Raw genomic sequence first — 24,370 nt, forward strand, 5'->3', positions numbered from 1 at the left:
TGACAGATAGTTGTACTTGGGTAATGCCTGAAACTTCCAGGCGTGGTGGTTCAGTTGGCGCTGTCCTTGGTGCTGAACATGTCTCCTTTGCTTACTGACTGAAAATTGTTTTGTGAAATTGGACTGAAAGAAGTCAACAGTTCTGAGTGCGCTGTCCAAGTACCCACACTGCTCATCATGTAGCTATACTTAATGTGAACACACTTAAAATAGTGTCAATTTCTAATTATTCAGACCCAAAAACTGATGTTATTTTTTTCTAATATTTACTTTATTTTCCTGGAGCATGCTGCTTAGTGCACTTAGCCTATGTAAAGTGGACCTGCTGTGGTGGTGATTACCACCTCCATATTTTATTCTTGGACTCTACTGCAGTAGGTTTGCATGATTGCATGATTACTTATTATAAATAAGTATCTTATTTGGTCTTTGTACAGCTCCCACGTCATCCTTTGCCTGAAATAAACTGGTTTAGCTCCTCCCCCTTTTGCTGTTACTGACCAGCTTTCTTCTGATTGGCCCTTGTAAATAGAATCATCGAGCCAAGAGTTGAACAAACAGCATGTAGCACAGTTTTAGAGCAGTGTGCAACCTGAGCTTGTTTCAGTTTAGCACTTTATACCTGACAGAAAACAAGAGAAATGATAACAGGAGCACTTTAAGTTCAGTAGAGGGATGTAGTGTACAGCTGAAGGGAAACGCTGCAGCTTTTTCTTCTAACGCTTCCTGTGATTTGGCCTCTCTAGAGCTCTCTGCTCATCTTTTTCTTTCCCACTTTCCTTTTCTTGTTTCTCAGATCTTTCCAATTAGTGTTTAACTTACTGTGAACTTCTGTTGATGCAGTTCTTACATTTGCAATCAGGTTATACTGTATGAGCTAAAGTCATTTTCATGACCTGTTAAATCTGTCTGCCAGTGTTTTAGACAAGAGACAAGAGAAGCATCACCTCAGAATTAGCCCTGCTTATTAAGAGTATGTTTCTCCTGTGTGCAGGTCCTGCTCTGTATCACCTACTCACCAAACTTTGACATTAATGGAGACTCCATCCTCCGGATTGCTGAGGTAGGACAGCCTGAGACTGATGCGACTCATCTTCATAATCAGAAACATAAGCTTTTACATGACAATAAATAAATACATAAATAAATAAATTCACAGACTTCATCGCTGTGCAGAAATTGCTATCCTGGATTGTTTTTCCAGCTGTTACATTAGGTTTTAGGCTTTTTATTTATTGCTGTCACCTGGAATTAGTCTGAAATGATTAGACAGACTTGTATGGGCCGGACTAAACTTGGACTGGACGACCAAACGAGCTTTACAAAGGAAAATTCAAGCATGTTAAAAATAATTTGCATCATTTTCTGTTTAGCTTGTTCCTGCATGTTGCTTCACGATGCAGCCAAAGTGGAATAGATTTTTTTTCATAGTACCAGCATTGAATAGGCTGTCTCAGACTGAACCGATGATAGAGGGCGTTGCACTTTTTTTTTTTTAAAGGAAAGTGAACTGTTAGCACAGCGAGCTGAACATGTGTCTTTTTTTTAAAGGTGAAGCGTTTCTCTGTCCTCACTTGCCCTCAAGCCTTGTCTCGTACTGTAATCTCATCAATTATTCAGAAAAGTGAGATGAGTTTTCCTACAGACACACAAACAAAGAGACACGGGCTGCGCAGATGAAAATATTTGCCAATAAAACCAATAAAGCAAGCCCGTGACATGCTGGAAGTACCAAGATGGGCACTAGGTTCACTGGATAAGCAATCTGTACAAAGCTTCTTACTCATGGTTTTTAATGCTGTATTATCATCATATTACTGGAACACGTCTGTGTAATCATATTCAGTTTTGCTTGCTGTAATCAAGAACATCTGTTTCAAGTACAAGCCTCAGCTTGCCTTGATTTCTGCTGAACAGTGTACTTATAATGAGCATGAGAACGTATAGCTAGAGAGATTGGATAAATGTCCAGCACTACCTGCCTGATGACATACTGCACACGTGAAGTGGTGGCCCTGCCTTGAAGGTCAGCAGGTTCAGTTCTATATTAAACTATAGATTATGCCAGAGGTGATTATATATTCAAACTGCTTCCGTCTAATTGATCTACAAGCACAATTTAGACATTACTCAAGCCCTTATGTTTTTCTGGGTTCACAGTGAATGGGGTTTAAGAGAACAGATTGCATCTTACTTGTTTTTATTAGGAGGTGTGATGACAAATTCAAATCTGACACATCAACCCCTTCAAGGTCATCTCCTTGAGTGGCACTGCACTGCACCAGATGATAATGATAATAATGATAATAATAGTAATGATAGTTAAAGTAATAGTGCTCAATGTCCTGGAACACTATAGTGGAACTCTGCATTGACAGCCTGAGTCTGGGGGAAGAATGTAAGGAGAAAAAACAGGGATGAGCTGGGCAGCCTGTGAGCCTCGGGCTCTTCCACTGCAGACTGCAGCTTGGTCTTTGAGATGTAGCTGGAGTCTCAGCTCCCGTGGGCAGTGATGATCCCTGAAATTAAAGTTGGGTCAAGCTGACACTGAAGTTAATGTTTGCTCTGTGTGAAACTGGTGCAGTTTGCAAGGTTTGGGACTCCCAGGAAATGCTTTTAAAATAGCAGCTGTGCTGGAAGCACTCCAGAAGTGCTCAAGGAGACAATTTCATTCACAAAAGTTTAAACTGGGTTGACCGCGTTGTACACCCACCAGCAGTAAAAAGACTGATGAATAAAATTCATAAACTTTTCTCCAAAAGTTGAATCTGTTCATCTGGACGTAGCGTTTTGTGGGAGAAACGTTTCGTCACTCATCCAAGTGACTTCTTCAGTCTGAAGAAGTCACTTGGATGACTTCTTCAAAAAAAAAAAAAAAAGAAAAAAAAAAGGAAACGCAGAGTCATGAATAAAAGAACATCTCAAGACACTAATCAGTTCAATGCAAAGATTAGACTTTATGCTGACAGTTAACTGTATAATTGGACGTATGGTTCTAAGAAAGATGTTTCAGAAACACGATGTCACAGAATTCTACAGTTCGACTGTTTATTCTGAGCAGAAATGTCATGTTAGTCATTAATGTTCAGACCACCTGACCACCTGATCGTAGTGTGGTCGAGTGTTTTATGTCAAATGTTTTCTGTCACGTCACTTCCCCCAGCAGCAGAAGCAACATCTCCTGTAGCTAAGTGATGTTTGACGTCCATTAACAGCTCATAAAAACCCAGTCACCATGGCGTGTTAATGGGCTCTGTGCTGTCAGGGCTGGCCATCTGGTGTGTGAGTGTATTGTGTTTGCATTTGGTCATAACTCAGGGTGGCTGGAAAGGCTGTCAGCAACACTCCATTATCATAACATCTAAGCAGTTAGGGCCAGGACAGTTTTTTTTCTACTGTATTTATTTATTTATTTTAATGAAGGGATTGGCAGCGCTGAAAGATTTATGCGTTGTCAAACATGGGGAGCTAAAGGCTCACGCTCCATCTCTCTAATGTGGTCATCAGTTACACAAAATCATATAACCCTGCCATACAGCTAGAGACACTTTAGATGTAGTGTGTTAACCCTCAGATAGACTGGTGTAGCCAGCTTTATGCCCTATGACTCCAACCAAGCTGTGGCCCTGAAGGGGATGGACAGATGGATGGAGTGATAGATGGATGAGTGGATGGACGGATGAATGGATGGAATGATGGATGGACAGATGAATGGATGGACGGATGAATGGATGGAGTGATGGATGGACAGATGAATGGATGGAATGATGGATGGACAGATGAATGGATGGATGATGGATGGATGGATGGATGGAGTGATGGATGGATGGAGTAATGGATGGATGGTCGGGCTGCACAATTAATCGTTAGAAAATCGCGATCTCAATTCATACTTATGTGTGATCTCATTTCCAAATGACAACGATTTAAAAAAAAAAAAAAAGATGACGATTGTACCGCATTTTGATCCGGGACATAATCTGCATGAAAACAAGCGCTCACTCTTCCTGCTCAACAAATGACAAGGGCGGTGCCTTATACCACGTGATACCGAAGCCAGCTGGCAGGGAAAAAACAACGGAGAGCACGTGAGAGATGACGAAGCTGTAAAGGCCAAGAAAGTGACAGGAGAAAATCCGTCCCGGTCAACCACCCAAACATCAATAACGGGAACCTTATACAGCGCTTCCCCATAACCGTCGAACTCCCGCAGGCACAAAGAAATTACGGAGGCTATCACTTATCACTGGCCAAAGATATGGCTCCCATCAACACTGTGCAAAATGAGGGATTTAGGAAAATGATCAACACCCTAGACAAACGCTACACAGTGCCGTCCCGCAACTATTTTTCAAATGTTGCACTACCTGCTCTATACACGCAGTGTCGAGCAACGGTGGAGACGGAATTACAAGCAGTACAACATTTTGCGACAACGACAAAATGTGAGACATTTATTGTTTTTATGTTCATTTATTGTTTTTATGTTCAGTCTCAACTGTTACGAAGTTGATGTGCAGTTAATAAGTGCAATAAATATTTATACTGGAAAAGAAAATCGTGAGAGAATCGTGATCTCAATTCTAAGCAAAAAAATCGTGTTTCTCATTTTATGCAAAATCGTGCAGCCCTAATGGATGGATGAATGGATGGAGTAGTGGATGGATGATGGATGGACAGATGAATGGATGGAGTGATGGATGAGCGGATGAATGGATGGAGTGATGGATGGATGAAGAATGGATGGATGAATGAATGGATGGAGGGATGGATGGGTGACTGGATGGATAGATGAGTTGGATGATGGATGGACGGGCGGACGGATGGAGGGATGGATGGATTGATGGATGGACACATGGATGGATGGATAAATGATGGACGGATGTATGATGGATGGACGGACAGACGGATGGAGGGATGGATGGATTGATGGATGGACACATGGATGGATGGATAAATGATGGACGGATGTATGATGGATGGACGGACAGACGGATGGAGGGATGGATGGATGTACGGAGGGATGGATGGATGGATAAATGGATGGACGCACGGAGGGATGGTTGGGGGGACGGATGGATGGGTGGATGGATGGATAGATGGAGTGATGGATGGATGGATATCAACCAAAATGATTTGCTCAGCAGTTAATTGCCTTATTTTAACTGAAAATAATTTTCTTATTCCCACACGTTTGTCTCTTACATCAAACTATCACAGACTAAGGGCACTTTATCCCCTCGTCAAAAATATGGTCGCTTTTAGTTTCAAAAAACCAACATGGGAGTGGCCAAAAAACTAATGCTAATACTAATACATCGTTGTGTTTCCCCCCATCTTTTATATACAGTCTGTTGTCTTATAGCAACTGACCAGCGCTACGTAGAGGCAAAAAAGGAATACGAGTATTTTGTTACCAAGGAGTTTTATTGATCTGTTGCCTTCTCTTTGTTTGTGGCTGTACAACACAAGCTTTTTGCTTTTTTTTTTGCTTTTTTTTGCTTTTCTTTTTTTTTTTTTTGTCTGTCCCATTTGGTTCTTTAGCCGTCAGAATTGTTGTCTGAAGACCAACAAGGATACCAAATGGATTTATTTTGCCAAATGGATCATCATGGCATTGCCGTATTGGTCCATTTGATCAAACTTTGTTATTTTTATTTATTTTATTTTCAGTTGTTACAGATGGGACAGACATGACTGGGGGATAGGAAAGGGAGAAAGAAAGAGAGGAAGGAAAAGAAAAACAGAAGGGAAAAGGGACAGTGAGAAAGGGCACTTACAAAGACAAAGAGAAAGAAAAAAAAAATCTCCTGGATCACCTGTTGAGAGAAAAAGGAGAAGACAAGCAAAAAAACCCCCCAAAAAACCAAAGCAACATACTAAACACAACACCATCACGTTAATCTAGCTAAGTGTGAACAGCAGTAAATACTAAATATTGAAAGTTGTTGTGCAGCACGCAGGACAGACAGCGCACAATGTGCTTTGAAGTAGCAGCTAAGAAAGGTGTAGTTTATGTCTACGAACAGTGAACACCCGTGTGCACACCTGTGTGGATCAGCGCGCTTGTATACAAAAGGTTTCCCCATGTAACGGTCTGCTAGAGGGTGTGGAGGGCCATAGCCCCGTCCCCCAGGGCATGAAGCAGGCATGGAGGAGATCCAGGCTCCAGACATCCAGAGGCCCCAGAGTGCGAGAGCCCAAGGAGTACCACCGGAGGGGCATCCGTGCCACCTTCCTGGGAAGGGCTGAGGAGATCCCCAGACGAGGGGTCACCCAGTAGCCACGGAGCAGAAGCCAGAGAGGGCTGCACCGGCGTGCCCGCCGGCTCTGCCGGCAGCCAGCTGTGCCAGAGTGAACCGAGTTGCAGGCCCCGAGGCCGGAGGCCCGAGGGCCCCCTTTGCTCCGGAAGAGGCCTGACCGAGCGACAGGCACCAGGCCCCGCCAAGTAGCCACCGGGAGTGAGCTGGTGCATACCTGAGCGCCCAGCCCCGGACACCAAGAACCACCAATGCACCAACCCCTGAGGGCATCAGCTACCAGCAGGGAGTGTGGTGAGGGGAGATAGGCCTCCACACTTGGAGGGCCTGGGAGTACCCAGGGAGGTGGAGTCTAAGACCCGACCTGACATATAGACACAGACAAACAGGCACACACAGACATAAACATGCTTTCCCACCCTCATGCACACATATACAAACACTCAGCACTCACCCAACGTAGGGATAGACATACATAGACATGTACACACAATCATACTCCCCAAACATACTCTATGCCCCGGGTCCAGGTACCCTCGCCCCCAGAGGGGGAAACGGCACCCAGACCCAAGATATGTGACCCTTTCCCCCGGGGTGGAGGCAAGCAGACCGCCCCAGGCTCCGCAGCAGCAGGGAGGCCAATCGGACGGCCAACACCTCCTCCCAGCCCCCCGCCCCGATGGCTAGTAGAGAACGGGGGTGTGTGAAGACCCCATACCTCCCTCCTCCCGCTCATGTGTAGTGTTGCTGCGTGTTGTTCTAAAGTGCATTTAAAACAAGGGAGGGCATGGTGCTGCTGCCAGAGAGCAGCAGGTGTTAGCCCGGCCCCTCCCGAGAACCCTCAATGTCTACATGGATTTAAAATTGAGAGGTGGGCACCGGCGCCAGAGGTAGGGTTGAATACACAGACCGTCCTCTGGACGCCGTTAACGTGGTCACCCTCAAGGCCCTATATATATATATATATGTGTGTGTGTGTGTGTGTTATGAGAGTGTGAATAATGTGGATGTCTAAGTTGTGAAATAAAATTGAGGCGCAGGTGGCCAGAAGGGGACAGAGGGGGGGGATGCCTCCCCTGCACCCTGGTGACACACCCGCACCCCAAGGCCCTACCTGTGTGGGTGGGTGTGGTGGAGCGGGAAGAGGGAGGCAGCCGGGGATGGGGAGGAAAAGAAGGGAGGGGCAAAATGCCCCTCCTTAGGGCCAGCTCCCCGGCTGACCCCAGTAGGCACCCCCGTCCTCTAGTACCCACCAAGGCAAGGGAGCCCAGGCCCATCCAGACCGGGGCCTATGGCAGCAGCACCGCTAAGCCCTACAGGACCTGTAGGGCTTAGCAGAAAGCTTTTAGCTTTTAAACGTTGTATAAATAAATGTATCCTGTGAACCCCACATTATGTAGGTTTTAATATAACCCTCAGACATGTTTATGCTTACACTAACTGGCAGCCCTTTTAAAAAACAGTGGAGTATTGATTGCTTGCAAGAAGTGTGAGCATTAAAATTGAAGGATCTGGAGCAACTCTTAATTTCAGGAGGTAACTTGAGGTTGTTCCTTGCTCTCTTGTCCCTCTCACATGCATATTCATCCCATCTGTGAGTACCTTACGGTGCAGGATGTATTGGGTTTTTTATTGATTGGGAGCAGGTGGTGTAAAACATCCCTGAGGCTGCCAAGATTTCAAATGTAATTAGCAGATGTGGTCTTTGTTTAGGCTCTATGTGAGGTTGGCCCTGGTAGTTCTCAGCCCCTCTGAGCTCACAGGATGGAACAGAAATTTGATAATCGGTCAAATAAATCTTGGCTTACACATTTTGTTATTGACAAGCTCTGTACCGCTTCCATTAAACCCCAGTCTTGGATTAAGAATTGTTATGTGAATTAAGATCTGCATTCTTTCTAAGGTGCCCAGATGTGACAGACTTGAAATTCCCTCAATTCTGTATGAAATAATCGTATTCAGAATGGCTATTTTTAATTTCATGTAGAATAAGCTCTATACTTTACTGTGACATTAGCGAACCAGCATTCATGCTTCCTTCCTGGCTGGTTCAGTCCCAGCAATCCAGGAATAAATAAATAAAGCAAAAAGCAAAGAAAAGAAAACATCAACGGGAAAGCATGTGTGTGAGCGTGTATTCATATCTTTGTGGGGACCAAAAATTGTACGTTTACTATACTTGTGGGGACCAAAATCCCGGTTCCCACAAGTGAAAATGTCTAAATGTGGTTTTAGTGTCAGGGTTACAATTGGGTTAGGGTTAGGCATTCATTTTTCATGGTTAGGGTAAGTGGCTAGGGAAAGCATTATGTCAATTAGATGTCCCCACAAGATATGAATACCCGATATATGTGTGTGTGTTCACACACATTCACCTCTGTCAGCCTGCCCCAGGGCAGCTGTGGCTACAACAGTAGCTTGCCTCCACCAGTGTGTGAATGTGAGAGTGAATGAATAGTGGCATTGTAAAGCGCTTTGGGTGCCTTGAAAAGCGCTATATGAAATCCAATCCATTATTATTATTCAGCTACTAGCTAACGTCTGTCTTACCTTCCACAGATGCACAGTGTTTATTCTGTAACCTTCTAATCTGCCTGAAAGATGTCTGACACTGACAATAAATCCCCTTGCCCCTGCTGCTCTCTTGTCTGGTTACCATAGTAACCAGTGACGCCATGGAAAGCTCCTATGAATCTGTCCAACAGTTCGGTGTCTGTCTGTGATGGTTTCTTGGCACAGTGCGTCATGGTTTTTCTGGTTTAGTGACGTAAGAAAGACCACACACTGACAGATGCTGTGTGTGTGTGTGTGTGTGTGTGTGTGTGTGTGTGTGTAGGTGTGCATCGAGACCTACGTGTCCAGTTGTCACCAGCGTAGCATCAACACGGCGGTGAGAGCCACGCTGAGCCAGATATTGGGAGACCTGACGCTACAGCTCCGCCACAGACAGGAGGTCACACAATACTTTAATTATATACACACAGATATATTATACAGATGTACATGTGCACACATTAACTAGTGGAAAATGACAGGTAGATAAAAGCATAACGTACAGTACCGCATTTGTTTTGACACAGAAGTGACAGTAAGCATGCCTCCTGCTGTGTGTTCCTCCCCAGGGTGCAGATGGAGACGAGGTGACTGCACCGCCACTGCAGAGAAGAGGTACATCACTGCCAGGGATTTCTCTCACCTCTGCAGCTTCCTTTGTCAGCTGTAGGGATGTACTTCTCACCTCTTAATATGTAATATTGCATATAAGCACAGCATTTCACTGCCTAATATCTTACTATGAATGCTGCAGACAGGACTATTGTAGGGTATGAGTGTCCAGCAGAGGCTGTAAATAAAAGCCTTAAGATCACTCTGACCTAACAGGAGCTCCCTGATTGCCAATTCCACTCATGTTCACGCTGCCAGCTGAATTGACCACTGCAGTACACAGAATAAAAACTTGGCAGCTCCTCCCTGAGCCTGGTTTTCTTGAAGATCTCTTCATGTTAAAAGGGAGTTCTTCTTCCTCACTATCACCAAGTGCTTTCTGAATGCTGGACTGGGGACATTGTTGCCCATTTTACGAGTGGCATGTGGAAATTAAAGCATCACTGGTTGGTGGAGGCATAGAAACTCTAGTTTAGCCCAGCAGTGGTTCAATTCAATTCAATTCAATCCAATTTTATTTATATAGCGCCAAATCACAACAAAAGTCGCCTCAAGGCGCTTTATATTGTACAATAGATCGCACAATAATAAATACAGAGAAAAACCCAACAATCATATGACCCCCTATGAGCAACCACTTTGGCGACAGTGGGAAGGAAAAACTCCCTTTTAACAGGAAGAAACCTCCGGCAGAACCAGGCTCAGGGAGGGGCGGGGCCATCTGCTGCGACCGGTTGGGGTGAGAGAAGGAAAACAGGTTAAAATGTCCGAGTTTAGTTTCTCTTGTGAATTGAGCATTAAAGCTTGCGAGCCAGTGGTGGCTGTGGGCTCTCCGTCATGTTTAGTGTGCAGCTCCAGCTGTTTTGTAGCTGTTATAAAGCCACTGTAATCACCAATCTGCTGGTAGTAAGAAGCACCTTCGGAGAGAGACTGGCAGGGCTGCTTTTATGATATCATAAACAGTCCAATGCACTGTTTCGATAGATGCCTCTGCAGGAAGAGAGCCAAACAGGTTCCAGTGAGGGAACTGATTTATTCTGCTTCTTAGAGGGGAAACTGAGAGAGGGAAAATGGGGAAAGCAATGAGTTTTTTATCGCTTCATGTACATAGTGGCCGAAGATAAAGCAGGAACCATAAATTAACCTTTTTATGGTGTGTGTGTGTGGGGTGGCTTTTTCAGATATTTCTCCCACCAGCCAAGCTCTGTGTGAAGATGTGGTCACGGTTCTGACCGTTTTCTGTGAAAAGTTGGAGTCAGTGGACAGGTAACACTGCAGGTTCTCGTTGACTCATTAATATTCTTGTATATTTCTCTTGTCTCAGTATGGAGCTGATAATTCAGTCAGACTGATCCAAACACAAAAAAACAAAAACACAGATATAAGATTTTGGAGCAAAGGATGGGCTGACGTCACTGATAATCACTCTGCTCTTCTTTCATTAGTGTTTCATCTCCTTTCAGTGTAAGTAATGAGAACAAACATGAAGGCGTCAAGGAAAAGGTTGAAAAACTGCACATAGAAGTTTAGCTGCTGTTTAGCCCATTCATGCGGTTTCACTGTAAATGTCAGTTTTACCACATTAAACAGTGTTTGCATGTTTCCTCTGCACTTCCACGGTTTCTTCCTGGAAGCTTCCTAGTTTAATACAGTAACCATTTCTTTATTTTAATCTCCCAGTGATAACCAGCTCCTGCAGCTACTCTACCTGGAGTGCATCCTTTCTATGCTCAGCAGCTGCCCTCCCACAATGCACCTCTTCAGAGGTTTCACAGACCTCGTGTGGTAAGACTTCTTAATTGAGTAAAATTTCATCAATTGGTCCCTCACTGTTGTCCTTAATTGGAGTTGATTGTAGTCCAATGTAATCAATAAAAATCACTAATGTTCCTCTTCCCAGGAAGCAGCTGTGCCCATCCCTGGTGGCAATCATGGGCAATCCCGTCAATGACAAAACTATTGCTTCCCACCACGGCTACTCAGCGGCGTCAGACCGAGACCGCCTCTCAGAGAGACTCAGTTTAGGTAACTGAATTTACTAAACAAAATCCACTATAGGAGGCTGTCGGTTTGTCTATTTTTTTGCAACAATTTGAAAGTGATTATCAGTTGAAATTAATCTGTGTCAGGGATTTAAGCACCAAGAAAGGGTGAAAATCAATACTTAATTAGTGATCGCTCATAAATGGAGCCAGATGCAGCTATGAAGCTAACGACTGAAGCTAAGAGTGTGAAAAGTGTTGGTTTCCACTCACTGCTGCAGCTTGTTTAAGGACACATGGCTTCTTATAGGAGGAAGCTTTCTATCAGCAGGATTTTATGGGTTCAGCTTCATGCCCCTCTTTGTTTTGCTCTCCCAGGAATGGGCCAGGAGGTGGACTCCTCCTGCGGAGGACTGTCCGATCAGGGCAGAGGTTCTGGCTGCTCCTCTAGCGCCCCTGCCAGGATTGCACCGGTAGTGCGCACAGTTTGCTACATTGCAGCGGAGCTGGTGCGTCTGGTGAGCTGCGTTGAGTCGATGAAACCAGTGCTGCAGTCGCTCTACCACAGGATCCTCCTCTACCCTCCTCCTCAGCACCGCACCGAGGCCATCCGCATCATGAAGGAGGTGGGACAAAGACACGTGTTTCTCTACATTTATAATATTAGACTTTTGCTAATCTTTATTCAGCAAAGTTTTCACAAGTACCTCCGAGGATCATGCACTCGAAAGGGATCCAGTAACAGTTTGACATTTGGGATAACGTGCCTGCATATGTTTTTAGAAGCATGTCAGCAAAGCTTTAATCCTTTCGTCTGTGGCTGTGGCAGATTCTGGGCAGCCCCCAGCGGCTGTATGACCTCGCCGGGCCCTGCATGGCTGAGCCTGAGACCAGGAAGCGATCATTCTCAAAGAGGAAGTCCCACCTGGATCTGCTCAGACTGTTAGTAACTCCTAACTTTGTTCATTTGGTGTTTGCTGTAACTGTTTCTGAAATGTAACAATCTGAAATCTGTCACACGGCAATGTTTGTCCGTACTCTTTGTTTTGCTACACATTGTTTCAGTCGTCACTCGGTCCAAATTAAAGTAGAAATCAAAGTAATGTGTTTGCTCACGTCATGTGATACTGGCGATCAATCCTGACTCATTTGTACTGAGCTGTTTGTTTCTGTTTCCTGTGGCAGAGTGATGGATGGGATGACAGAGGCTTGTATGAAAGGAGGCATCGAAGCATGTTACTCCTCCGTCTCTTGTGCCTGTGCCCTTCTCAGCGCACTGGATGAGCTGTCACAGGGCCGTGGCATCCAGCCTGAGCAGGTACGCAGACAACACACAGAACTACAGCATTAAAGGGCCATTCTGGGGTTTACCGTTTTAAGATAAGATAAGATAAGATAAGACTTTATTGATCCCACGATGGGGAAATTTTTGCGTCACCTCAGCTCAGGTACAGATATCAGAAAGAAATACAAAAAAAATACAAATAAGTACAATCAATGAAAAAAGTAAGATAATACACTATATACAATGGTAGCATACACAGTATGTGATTATGGATATGGTTGGAAATATGGAAGACATAAACTATATCGCTTGATATAGCTATTGTACCACTACTATTCCTATTTATAGACATGTACACACACACATGTACACACTAAATATACATATGTATACATATACATACATATATACCTGCACATGTCCATACACATGGAAGGTCCATTATGCATGAAGTGGTGACCGTGGATGTTCACAGTGTCCAGTGACTTATGACATTGTGATTGAGGAGTTATAGAGTCTAACTGCTGTTGGGATGAATGATCTGTGAAAGCGCTCCTTCCTGCACCGAGGGTGTTTCAGTCTCTGACTAAAGGAGCTGCTCAGCCCACTCACATACTCATGCAGTGGGTGATGTGGGTTGTTCATGATGGATGTCAGCTTTACTAACATCCTCCTCTCGCCAACCACCCCCACAGACTCCAGGGGACATCCCAGCACGGAGCTAGACCTCCGCACCAGTTTGTCAATCCTGCTCCTGTCCCTGTCCGTGCATCCTCTCCCCCAGCAGGCCACTACATAGAAAAGGGCAGATGCTACCACAGTGTCATAGAATGTCCTTAACAAAGTCCTGCAGACTCCGAAGGACCTCAGTCTCCTCAGCAGGTGGAGTCGACTCTGGCCCTTCTTATACAGGATGTCTGTATTTGTAGTCCAGTCCAGTTTATTGTTGAGGTGAACACCCAGGTACTTATAAGAGTCCACTATCTCAATGTCTTTCCCTTGGGTGCTCACCGGTGTTGTAGGGGGTGACTTCCTCCTGAAGTCTATGATCATCTCCTTTGTCTTGCCGGCGTTGATTTGGAGTACGTTGGTCTCACACCAGCCAACAAAGTCACTGATGACCCCCCTGTACTCCTGATCATTCCCGTCTGATACGCATCCAAGGATGGCTGTATCATCTGAGAACTTCTGTAGATGGCAATCGTCCGAATTATAACAGAAGTCTGAAGTGTAAAGGCTGAACAGGAAAGGTGAGAGAACCGTGCCCTGTGGTGCTCCCGTGCTGCATATTACCACCTCGGACACACAGTCATGGAGCCTCACATACTGTGGTCTGTTGGTAAGGTAGTCGATGGTCCATGCAGTCAGCTGTTTGCCTACTCCGGCTCCCTCCAGCTTCCCTCTCAGTAGTGCAGGTTGGATGGTGTTGAAAGCACTGGAGAAGTCAAAAAACATGATCCTCACAGTGAGGATCATGTTTTTTGACTTCTCCAGTGCTTTCAACACTGGAGAAGTTAAATAAGTTTTACTTATTTAAGTAGCACTTTTTGTGCATGCAAAGGGTTTGGATTTAGTGTTCAGGCCAAAAGAAGGTCTCTATGTCACTGTGTAACCCAGTGATACTTAATGCATTCCTAGCAGCTAGTTTGACACCCTTCAACCAATAAATGAGCAGCTCTGTCGCTGGCCGTTCGTCATTAAAATGTTTGTGGGTGACAGCTCTTGGGCCTCTGAATCAGTGATGATTATGTATAAAACGGTAACATAGCTGCGCTCTCCAGGCTCGGCTTCTCCTCAGACGACTGGATGATCTGAAAGATGGAACCGAGTCGACACGCGAGTCCATGGAAATCAACGAGGCCGACTTCAGGTGGCAGAGACACATCCTGTCCTCAGAGCAACCTCCGTGGGACCCCAGCTCTTCTTCCTCTAATGTGGCCACCACCAGCGCCACTGAGCGTAGCCCCGACATCAGCATCAGCATCACCACGGAAACGGGCCAAACCACCCTGGATTTAGAAGTGGGAGAGCTCGGCCTCGCTATGGGCCACGCCAGTCCAGAGGAGTGTGGAGAGGACGCTCGGCTCCCTTCGCCTTCCTTCTGCGGTAATCAGCAGGAAACCAAACACGAGCCGATTCCCAGGCCCGACCAGGGAGGCCAGAAGGAGGAGGGAGGGGTGCCCACAGGGGAGGCGGAGGGAAGAGGAGAGAAGGAAAGAGGTGGAGGCGGAGAGAGAGGAGGTGCAGTTCCTCCAGATGTGGTGCAGAGGAGTCACGCCCTCGTCTACCCCGACATCACGAACTTCCTGTCGGTGGAATCCAGGTCTAGGTCACACCATGGAGGAGGGTCACGATACAGCGAGAGCAACTTCAGGTACTGCTGTTTCTGTAGCTGCTGAATTGAAATTATGATAAATATTAATTAAGTAAAGAAAGAATATATTAATAATAAAAACAATCTCATGCTTCTTCCTGCTGCCCACCAGCATGGAGGAGCAGGACTTGTCACGGACAGAGTTTGACTCGTGCGATCAGTACTCCATGGCTGCCGAGAAAGACTCGGGGCGCTCTGATGTGTCCGACATCGGGTCCGACAACGTGTCGCTGGCCGATGAGGACCAGCAGTTATCCCGCGACTTCCCAGGTCACCGCTCCCTGCGCACTGCCGCCCTGTCCCTCAAACTGCTCCGCAACCATGAGGCTGACCAGCAGAGCGCCCGACTGTTCGTGCAGTCTCTGGCTGGGCAGCTGCCCCGCCTGCTGGGGCTGTCCACTGCCACGGAGGTGGATCTGTTGCTGCAGAACTTCTCTTCCACCTTCTGCTCTGGACTGCAGGCTGGTGAGTGAGGGGAGAAGGGACAGAGGTTAGATTTACTACAGTGGAGTGAGCTGTATTCCTGTTCTGCGATCTGCATGTGTTTGCTACTCAAACACACACATATTTGCTCAGGGAGGAGATAGTTCTCCGTGTTTAAGTAAATATATTACACTGCAGGCATACGCTGGGAATATCAGAGTGCAAAGAATCATTGACAAGGAGACACGCTAAAAATCAGTTGTTTAAAGAATAACATTTATTTTCAAGCTGGGATTCTTGTTTCTTTTTTTCTACTGTAGATGATCTAAAAGCTGAGGTTTTCAACATTTTTGTGGTCATGGTTAAATTACAAGGGAAAGCATTTTCCAAATTCCCCTTCCCAGTTCTAACACATCTTTAGTTGGTCTGATTAATAAGATTTCCTCACGCTCACCGGTGAGCTTGTAGACTAATGGGCCAAAATTTACAGGAGCACGAACAGCTGCAGTGATTTCACAGCAGTCATAATGCAGAAAATGTCTGCGCAGCTAAACGAGGGTGGGTGCTTTGGGGGAAAAATTCTTCAGAAGAACAATTAAGTGGAAATGCCACACTGCCTGGAACATTTATGAAATCATGTTTCAGTCTGTCAACCCATCAATCAGGCAAATGAGCCGCATCTCCTTATCCCATCATCCAATCAGAAGACTGCTGAGATTAGTCTGACTCATGAACACCTTGGCTGCATATTCATTCAAGCAATTACATGAGCAGAATTAGTGATGTCACAGTGCACAGGTTCTCATATTAATGCAGTTTTTTTCTGCTGCTGTGTGTGTCAGTCAGAAAGCTTCAGATGCTGTTTTCTGTGTGTGTGCTGCTTTGAGGAAACCTGATCAAATATTCAGGAGCTTAAATTAGTTCACTTTGGGTTTCTGGTGCAGATTTGGCTTCCTCTCTGTGGCGGTGTCCTGTGTGGGTCGTGGGTGGTGTTGTTCTTTCATTAACTCTCTGGACTTCTCTTGGTCCATCTTTGTTTTTAAAGTGTCTGAATGGCTCAAATCTTTGATTAAAATGCATGTAGCATTGTTGTGTAATGTTTCTTTTGCAACAGATTTGGCAGGAGCGCACTTCAGATTCATTTTTTGTACTTTTTTATAAGAGCATTAGTTTATTATCAGCGATTATCAGTAAAAATTTCAGTTGTGACTACGGTGCGTTAGCGGGAAGAAAACCTCGTGTGTGCACAGGTCCCTGACATCGGGGACGTTTTGCTGGCATGGCTTTTGCTTTTCCTTTTATTTGTCAGTGGTGTATAGTCTGAATGCAGTACATTTATTTTCTTGGAGTTATTAAACAAAAGTTTTTGCCTTACAGTCATGACATCCATCGCTAAGAGCTGCGAGCCTGCTGGGAGTTTCTACATCAGCAGAGCAAAATTATGACCTAAATGAAATGTTACGCTTAGCTGACTTAATGAAATAGTTTGAGACTTGAAATCCCCAGAGCGGGTTTTTGATTAAAACACTTCAGTCACCGTCAGCCAACAGATTGTATCTCGCTGCCTGCTCTCACCTGTGCGCTCCCTTTCATTAGCTCTCTCACTGTCTCAGTTTTCTTTCTTTCTTTTTCACTGGTGCTTCGTCACAGCTTCCTTTACTACTTCCCTTCCTTTCAGACTGCTTTCCCATTTCCTAAATCTGTTATTAAGGCATATATAATCCGTCATATTTGACCTCTGAGAACACCGACATGTCCTCTACAGATGTAACTTGTAATCCTAAATCTATGTCCCTGCAGGCGGGATTCACTCCCCAGGTTTTGAGACAGGCGACACTCTGAGCTGCCAGTATCTGATGAACGCAGACGGCCTTTACCTGGTGTCCTACTACGCTCTGCTGCTTAATCTCAAACTCTGCTGCTGCGGCTACTACAAGCGGCGAACGCTCACGCCCGTCCTCAGCCTGGTGAGAGCGGACTTTCATTTCCTCTGATCAGTTTTCTCCAGTGTTTAAAGACAAAGATTCAAAGATAAAAAGTAAAACCAGGGTCTCCATATAATTGCTTTAATGCAACTACATCCTGTAGTTTCAAAGAATCCTCATTGTGCAGCATTGCTTATTTAAAAGTATAGATGTATCTTTGTGTTTCTCGAGCCACACAACTAGATACTGAATCAGCTCTACTTAGACGTTTAAGGTGCTTCAACTTTTGTACCAAAAGTACAAGAAAATTGAAAAAACTTCCTGCACTTATGACTGAATCTACCAGCACAGAATTGAATGCAGTCACACTTAATGGGTGGATTTTTGTTCTGTTGTGCAGAAGGAGTTTGTGCGTCTGATCCAGAGCAGCGGCGTCCTCGTGGTTCTGTCTCAGGCCTGGATCGAGGAGCTTTACCACCAGGTGTTGGAGCGGAACCTGCTGGCTGAGGCAGGATTCTCGGGCTCGTCAGAGGACCACACACTGCCGCTTATCACCATGCTGACAGGTACACACACACGCACACACACACGCACACACACACACACACACACATCTGTACAGTTTCTGCGTGCTCAGCTAGTCTCCACACACTGGCTCAAAAGGCCTCTACGTAACAAGGGAAAAATATTGATTAAGTGATAAATGAAACAACAGTATTTATTATGAAAGGTACAAAAGAGTGTGTGTGTGTGTGTGTGTGTGTGTGTGTGTGTGTGTGTGTGTGTGTGTGTGTGTGTGTGTGTGTCTTAGCCACTGGGAGAGCACCTTTTGCTACACTACACTGTCCAGGTGGCTTCACATGACTGACAGAGAGCTCCCCCTACAGGCCTCACCAGCTGAGCGCACCGCCCTGCCTCCTCTGTCCCCAACACTAAGCAGCTCCTTCCAAACTACCTCGAGCTCATCCTCAGTCGCACTTGGTCCAGATTATTATGCAAAAATCAGTTTAGATGTAGGACAAAATGACCCTTAAAGTCAGCTCATAGTTCATGCCACACCATCAGCTTCCTTTTACTTAACAAAAAGTCCCAATTAAAGACATCTTCTGTTATCCTTGACTGTATCATCTCCAATCAAATCATTTGTTCCTGCTAACAGGGACCTGGTTAAATTCTGGTATTTATAGTAATGCCTATAATTGCTCACATCATCTCCATGGGCAACTTTTTATCTGTTCAGCTTTTCTATTAGCAGGGACCTAAAGTAAGTTATGTATGTTGATCCATAGACCTCCTTAATCTGTGTCTGACTTTGGATAGTTTCCTCAGGGCTGCCTGTAGCTCAAAGGTAGAGCAGGTCTACCATCTGCTAATCAAAAGGTTGGTGGCTCCAGCCCTGGCTGCTCCAGTCTGCATGGCAGAGTGTCTTTGGGGAAGATACTGAACCCCAGTTTGCTCAGACTTTGGGGTTTATTATATCCAGAGTGTATAAATTCAAATATCTGACATATTGTGACTTCTCTGTTCCTCCTCTCTTAGACATTGATGGCTTGGGCAGCAGTGCAATCGGAGGTCAGCTGATCCGGAGAGCGTCGAGCCATGCGCCGCTCGGCTGTGAAAAGCCGTGCAGTGACACTGTGATGGCAGGTCAGTAGCACTTCTTTGAGAGCATAGTTAACATTTAATTCTCCTCAGTCAGCAGCTCTTCATTCACAGAGTTTTCGTGTTTGGATTATATTTCTGGGGAGCTTTTCTCGAGTTTGCTGAGCCTGTAATTACTACTAAAGTGCTGCGCTGGTAATCGGTAGAAACCTCCGCATTAGCAGAAGTATCTCAGAGCAGAGCTGCATGGTCAAGACACGCAGGTTTTTGTATTTAAAATTTTGTATTTACTGGTGCATTAACGATTGTAAAACATAACAGATGAACATTTGGAAGTTTCATGTCCTGCTGCAGAGTAGGTCTGCAGGAACGTTGATGGGAAACCTGCAGGTTTTAAATATAATCATGCTTCAGTGATGTTGTGTGTTTGGTTTTGACCTGCTGAAAGAGCAAGAAGCTGCATTGCAAACAAGATGAGACAAACTGGGAAAAAAGGATAGATGGGTAGAAAGAGGGCACACGCAAAGAAGGGATGAGTCAGTGAGCACCTGTGCTGTTTCCTGCAGGATTAAGCCAGACTCTAACTGCTGCTGACTGACTCACCTCTGACATTTATGCTCATCTTGTGTTTTTGCGTGTCAACATTTAAAAACTGACCCTTTTTTTTCTCTGTATGTTTTTCAGGAGCTGTGTTCTCACGCTTCATCCTCACCGGTGTTTGGAAAAACCTGATCGATGTCCTGTCCACACCGCTGACGGGTCGCATGGCGGGCAGCTCCAAGGGCCTGGCCTTCATCCTGGGAGCAGAGGGGGTCAAAGAGCAGAGCCAGAGGGAGAGAGACACCATCTGCCTGAGTTTAGACGGCCTGCGTAAAGCTGCTGCGCTCAGCTGCGCCCTGGGTGTGTGAAGCATGTTTCATGTGCCTGTATTAATAAGACAAATGCATATCATCTTTCATCCCTGTGGGGGGAGGATTTGTGCTCCCTCCCTATAGCACGGGCAGACCAAAGGTCAGGATTAGTCACTAGACATCTGCAATACAGCTGGAGCAGATTCTAGGTATGTACAGCATGAACAGTACTTTTTATTAGCAGCTAAGCAGCCACTCAGCACTGTTTTAAAGAAAACCAAAGGTAGGTGTCAGCATGACAGGACTGTTTTTAATCAGCACGTCCTGTCGCAGCTCGCTAAACTCGAGGATTGATTTATTTAAAAGCCTGAAGAAGTGCAGTGTGAAACATGATGAGCGTGAAAATGCTTTAAACACTTAATCCAAATATATTTGTACTGTGGATTCAAATAGGACACTTATATTACAGCATGCACACACAGATGTTTTGACTTGATATGGCTAGTGGGATTTCTTCTTCACTTGCTTTGTGTCACAGTAGTACTATGTTATAAGATATGAGAAAACATGCTAAAGATATGAAATATTGTGCTAAAAATACTTCAGATTATTTTCTGCAGCAGTTAAAACCTCTCTGTCTTTGTTTGGTATTTAGCTGTAAAACATTTTCCATCACTGGTTTAACATTAAGACAGTTAGCATAGATAACTTATAAACGTCTTGAGGTTTCAAAGCTGGATGTAATCATTTAATAGGTATTAAAACTAAATAACAGGGGCCCTAGAGTTGAGCCATGTGGGACACCGCAGGAAAGAGCAAATGGATGCAAAGTCTCCGGCACAGACGGTGAAACCTTTGAGATACGGTTCAGTATGAATTTGGTGGAAGAAATGCAGAAATAAGGACTAGATGTACTAAGATAGAACAATGAGCTGCAAGTTATTTGGCCACAACCTTCAGAAGTAGAAAGACGGAACTTAAATGTCTCTGTTTCCTTCTTCCAGTCAGCAGAATAAGCATGAGAGAGCACCGGGGAGGACTTGCTGTCAGATGGCTTTATTGTTCACTTTTATCCACAGTAACTGTCAGGATGGCAAATGCCCCCACATGACTGCACAAATGGAGTCAGAGTGAAGAAGGTTCAGACTGTAGAGGCTGTCAGAGGCAGACAAAATGCTGTTATTCTAATTCTAACATGGAGTTTACTGCCCTCCTGTGAGCTCAGACCCTCTCAGCTCCCGCCACAGCACAGGTCTAATTACCCAGAATAATTGAGAACTGAGGGTTTACACAGCTTTTAATTGATATTAAACATGTTTTGGAAGCTTATGGGGTCACGGGGAAATGCAGTCACACTAATGAATGCCGCTTGACTTTTTAAGCGATTAAGCACTTTAAACTTTCATGTTAGAAGTCCTGGAAATGAATTCATTGAACCTGAATATGTAGTCGTCTGAACCAAGTGCCGGTGGCCTTTTGGCTGGCCTACCTTAAAGCTCTGTCCCATGTTTTTAGCTCGGGGATCCTTTCGTTCCCACCTCGACGTTTGGCAGCCACTGAAAAGGGACAGCAGAATAACACCAGTTGCTGAGTGCAGATTCGTTTTCAAACGTGAACACTGGGCAAAGCTGTCAGACATAAAAACACAAAACACAGGTGCTTCCTTAAAACTCCAGTTTTAGGCGCATTTTACATTTTATCTGGTCTCAGTTCATTTTAAACTGTTTACACACTGAATGCAACAAAGACGATGACTTTCCTCTCTCTTGCTGGTATAACTTTTCTCTTTGTGCTGTCAGTGCAGACTGGAGGCCACGTCGTGCCCAGATTTACTTCATACTTTGATATTGTTTCAACACAGCATGCATACCTTTTTGATTTAAGTCATATAAGTTGTTTCTTCACGTTCTGTTGATAACTTTAGTCCATGAGGCTTTAAATTATCTTTCTAATAAGCACCTTTAAACCATAGAGGGAGAAGGACACCGCTTGGACCCCTGCGCCTCCGCACCTGTGCTCTGTTTGAAATGAATCTGCTGTTGATCGTCCACTCCATGCTTCAAACTTATACATTTAAATGTAAAAACAGAAATTGTTAGTAAAGCATTCATGGGGCATTTCATAGTGCCTAAAAAGCACATCACGGTACTGTAGGCTTTTAATGTTTGTGCCATACTTTGAGCTTTAACTCGTACTCACACAGGGAAGGTTTTGCTGAGTTCTGATTTTCCTTGTCAGCTTCATTATGTATCACAATCAAATTTGACACCAGTGACAGGTGCCCAATAGCAACCAGCACCTGTTCGACCCTGTTCAGCACCTCTGGAGGTTAACTGCGAGTTTTACTTCCAAAATGTTAAATGCAAGTACTACAGAGGATGTCAGGGGAAATGCAGTTTACTTATCAACCACTGTCAGATGTCTGTGAGTATCACTAGCATTAAAAGACAGTGGCACATCCCCGGGGCCTACAGATTGAAATTATTGCAGAAGGACTAATGAATATGAATGAACACATGGCGTACGACCTCCTCTGTGTTTGCAGTTGGCACGTTACAGTTTTTGTGTCTTTAGTTAAAATGTTAAACCTGTGCAGTGGAAGTAGAAATCTGTGAAAATGTCTCTTTGGTAGATTCTGACTTTGGATGATGACTGAAATGTTGAGTTTTATATGTGCAGGGATGATGTTTTGTGGATGAATGAAACGGCACGTCTTTACTCTATGTGTGTGTGTGTGTGTGTGTGTGTGTGTGTGTGTGCGTCTGTCAGGTGTGGCTGCCAACTGTGCTTCAGCTTTAGCCCAGATGGCTGCAGCCTCCTGTGTGCAGGAAGAGAAGGAGGAGAAGGAGGTGGGGGAGACGGGAGACGCTATCGCACAAGGTATTTTCACAGAAACACAAACACACGCTCGTTCGGACGTTTGCATGTAACAGACACACAAACACCTAAAATGGCCTTATGGCATATGCATTTGTAGGAGTTTCCCTTTCAAGAAGAAAGGATTTAAATGAGTGACACAGACATGATTTACGAAGTCTGGAGCATGCACTTCCAGCAAAATGCGTTACATTTCTTTGCCAAAAACAAAGCTTATGTCTGTTGTGATTGTGATCGGTGCTTCCAGGAGTGTTTATCAGTTTGGAATGACGGGCCAATTCCTTTTTGGCCACAGCCTAAACTTTGGGAATCACTTCTACTGGAGATAAAAGCAATGATAAAAACAAGATATGGGAACTAGTGACATCTAGTGACAGCTGTTACAAACTGCTGGCAGCATTTACTGGGATGCAAAATTAATATTTATATTTTTCCACAACCTGAGAGTGAGTTTTGTTAAAGCTCATCTCAGATCAGTTCAAGCACAATGTTCAGGGTGTCTGTGACATTTAAAATGCACTTTACTGTGTGTGTGTGTGTGTGTGTGTGTGTGTGTGTGTGTGTGTGTGTGTGTGTGTGTCCAGTGAAACAGCGTGTTGAGCAGCGTCTGGAGCAGATCGGCCGTCCTCAGGGAGTTCGCCTCCACACAGCTCATGTGTTGTGCATGGACGCCATCCTGAACGTTGGCCTGGAGATGGGCAGCCACAACCATGACTGCTGGCCTCATGTGTTCAGGTACGTTCGTTTATCCTGTAAAATATACTTCATATATCATATATATCAAGCTCTGAAATGTTAGCATGTGAAGCTATAGTGGTTCATAAGAGGGACGAAACTTCAAAAATATGTTATAGAACCTCAAATCACTTTCAGGGTGACCGAGTACATCAGCTCACTGGAGCACACCCACTTCAGTGATGGCTCTGCCCAGCCGTCCTCTCTGACCACGATCACCCAGCAGAGCCAGCAGATGGCTGGCATCGACCTCGGGCTGGAGTTGAGCTGCGAACCCAGCCCCGAGGCCTCGGACCTGAGCCTGAGCCAGCCGGTCATCCAGCCGCTTTCCATCCAGGAGCTGCTGAAGGAGAGCGGCAGAGGGGGCCGGGGCCTGGACCTGAAGAGCGGCAGCCTGATGACCGGCACCAGCGCCGCCAAGGCCGTGTGCACGCTGTCAACACAGGCCGACAGGTAGAGACTGAACGAATACCACAGCAACATGATGGACTGGATGCCAATCACTTATTTCAGGCACATTAGCACAGACACTTTCTACATGTGATGTTCCAGGTGTTGTACCAGTGCTGTCAGTTGTGTTTTGATTTTGTTTTAATAAAACTCAACAACTGCACGTGTTCCAAGTTAAAGAAACATAGTAAATAAGAAATTCAGGAATTAGATTTCCTTTGACAGTCAGATTAGAGTGGTCCCTGTCTGAATCGCTGAGGTGCAACTTCAGAGATTGGATACTGAGTTGTTTTATTGTTTTTTACAACTTTTTATTTTATAGGTATTTAATCTTGCTAAAGACTAACAGAAGAGGGGTTCAGTTTTATTTATACTTTTGTCCACTTTAACTCTAATGAGGTCACAGTTATCTTTCAGAGTCTCAGATCTTTCCTGCTGAGC

General features: G+C 44.9%; 1 protein-coding gene across 4 annotated transcripts in view; it reads left to right on the plus strand.

The window, feature by feature from the left end:
• Positions 1–24,370, plus strand: part of arfgef3 (ARFGEF family member 3) — a 57,964-nt gene that overhangs the window by 9,152 nt on the left and 24,442 nt on the right. For all 4 annotated transcript variants that reach the window (XM_025897397.1, XM_025897396.1, XM_019349356.2 and 1 more), the window contains exons 5-22: positions 995–1,063; positions 9,097–9,213; positions 9,383–9,428; positions 10,607–10,691; positions 11,106–11,210; positions 11,326–11,450; positions 11,786–12,033; positions 12,237–12,349; positions 12,593–12,725; positions 14,474–15,066; positions 15,179–15,531; positions 17,290–17,456; positions 17,815–17,980; positions 18,954–19,061; positions 19,701–19,916; positions 22,637–22,747; positions 23,329–23,479; positions 23,618–23,932. In XM_025897397.1, coding sequence (XP_025753182.1) covers positions 995–1,063; positions 9,097–9,213; positions 9,383–9,428; positions 10,607–10,691; positions 11,106–11,210; positions 11,326–11,450; positions 11,786–12,033; positions 12,237–12,349; positions 12,593–12,725; positions 14,474–15,066; positions 15,179–15,531; positions 17,290–17,456; positions 17,815–17,980; positions 18,954–19,061; positions 19,701–19,916; positions 22,637–22,747; positions 23,329–23,479; positions 23,618–23,932 — 3,221 coding nt within the window. The remainder of the gene's footprint in view (positions 1–994; positions 1,064–9,096; positions 9,214–9,382; positions 9,429–10,606; positions 10,692–11,105; positions 11,211–11,325; positions 11,451–11,785; positions 12,034–12,236; positions 12,350–12,592; positions 12,726–14,473; positions 15,067–15,178; positions 15,532–17,289; positions 17,457–17,814; positions 17,981–18,953; positions 19,062–19,700; positions 19,917–22,636; positions 22,748–23,328; positions 23,480–23,617; positions 23,933–24,370) is intronic.

This window comes from Oreochromis niloticus, linkage group LG13 (genome assembly GCF_001858045.2).
Source record: "Oreochromis niloticus isolate F11D_XX linkage group LG13, O_niloticus_UMD_NMBU, whole genome shotgun sequence".
Taxonomy (NCBI): Eukaryota; Metazoa; Chordata; class Actinopteri; order Cichliformes; family Cichlidae; genus Oreochromis; species Oreochromis niloticus.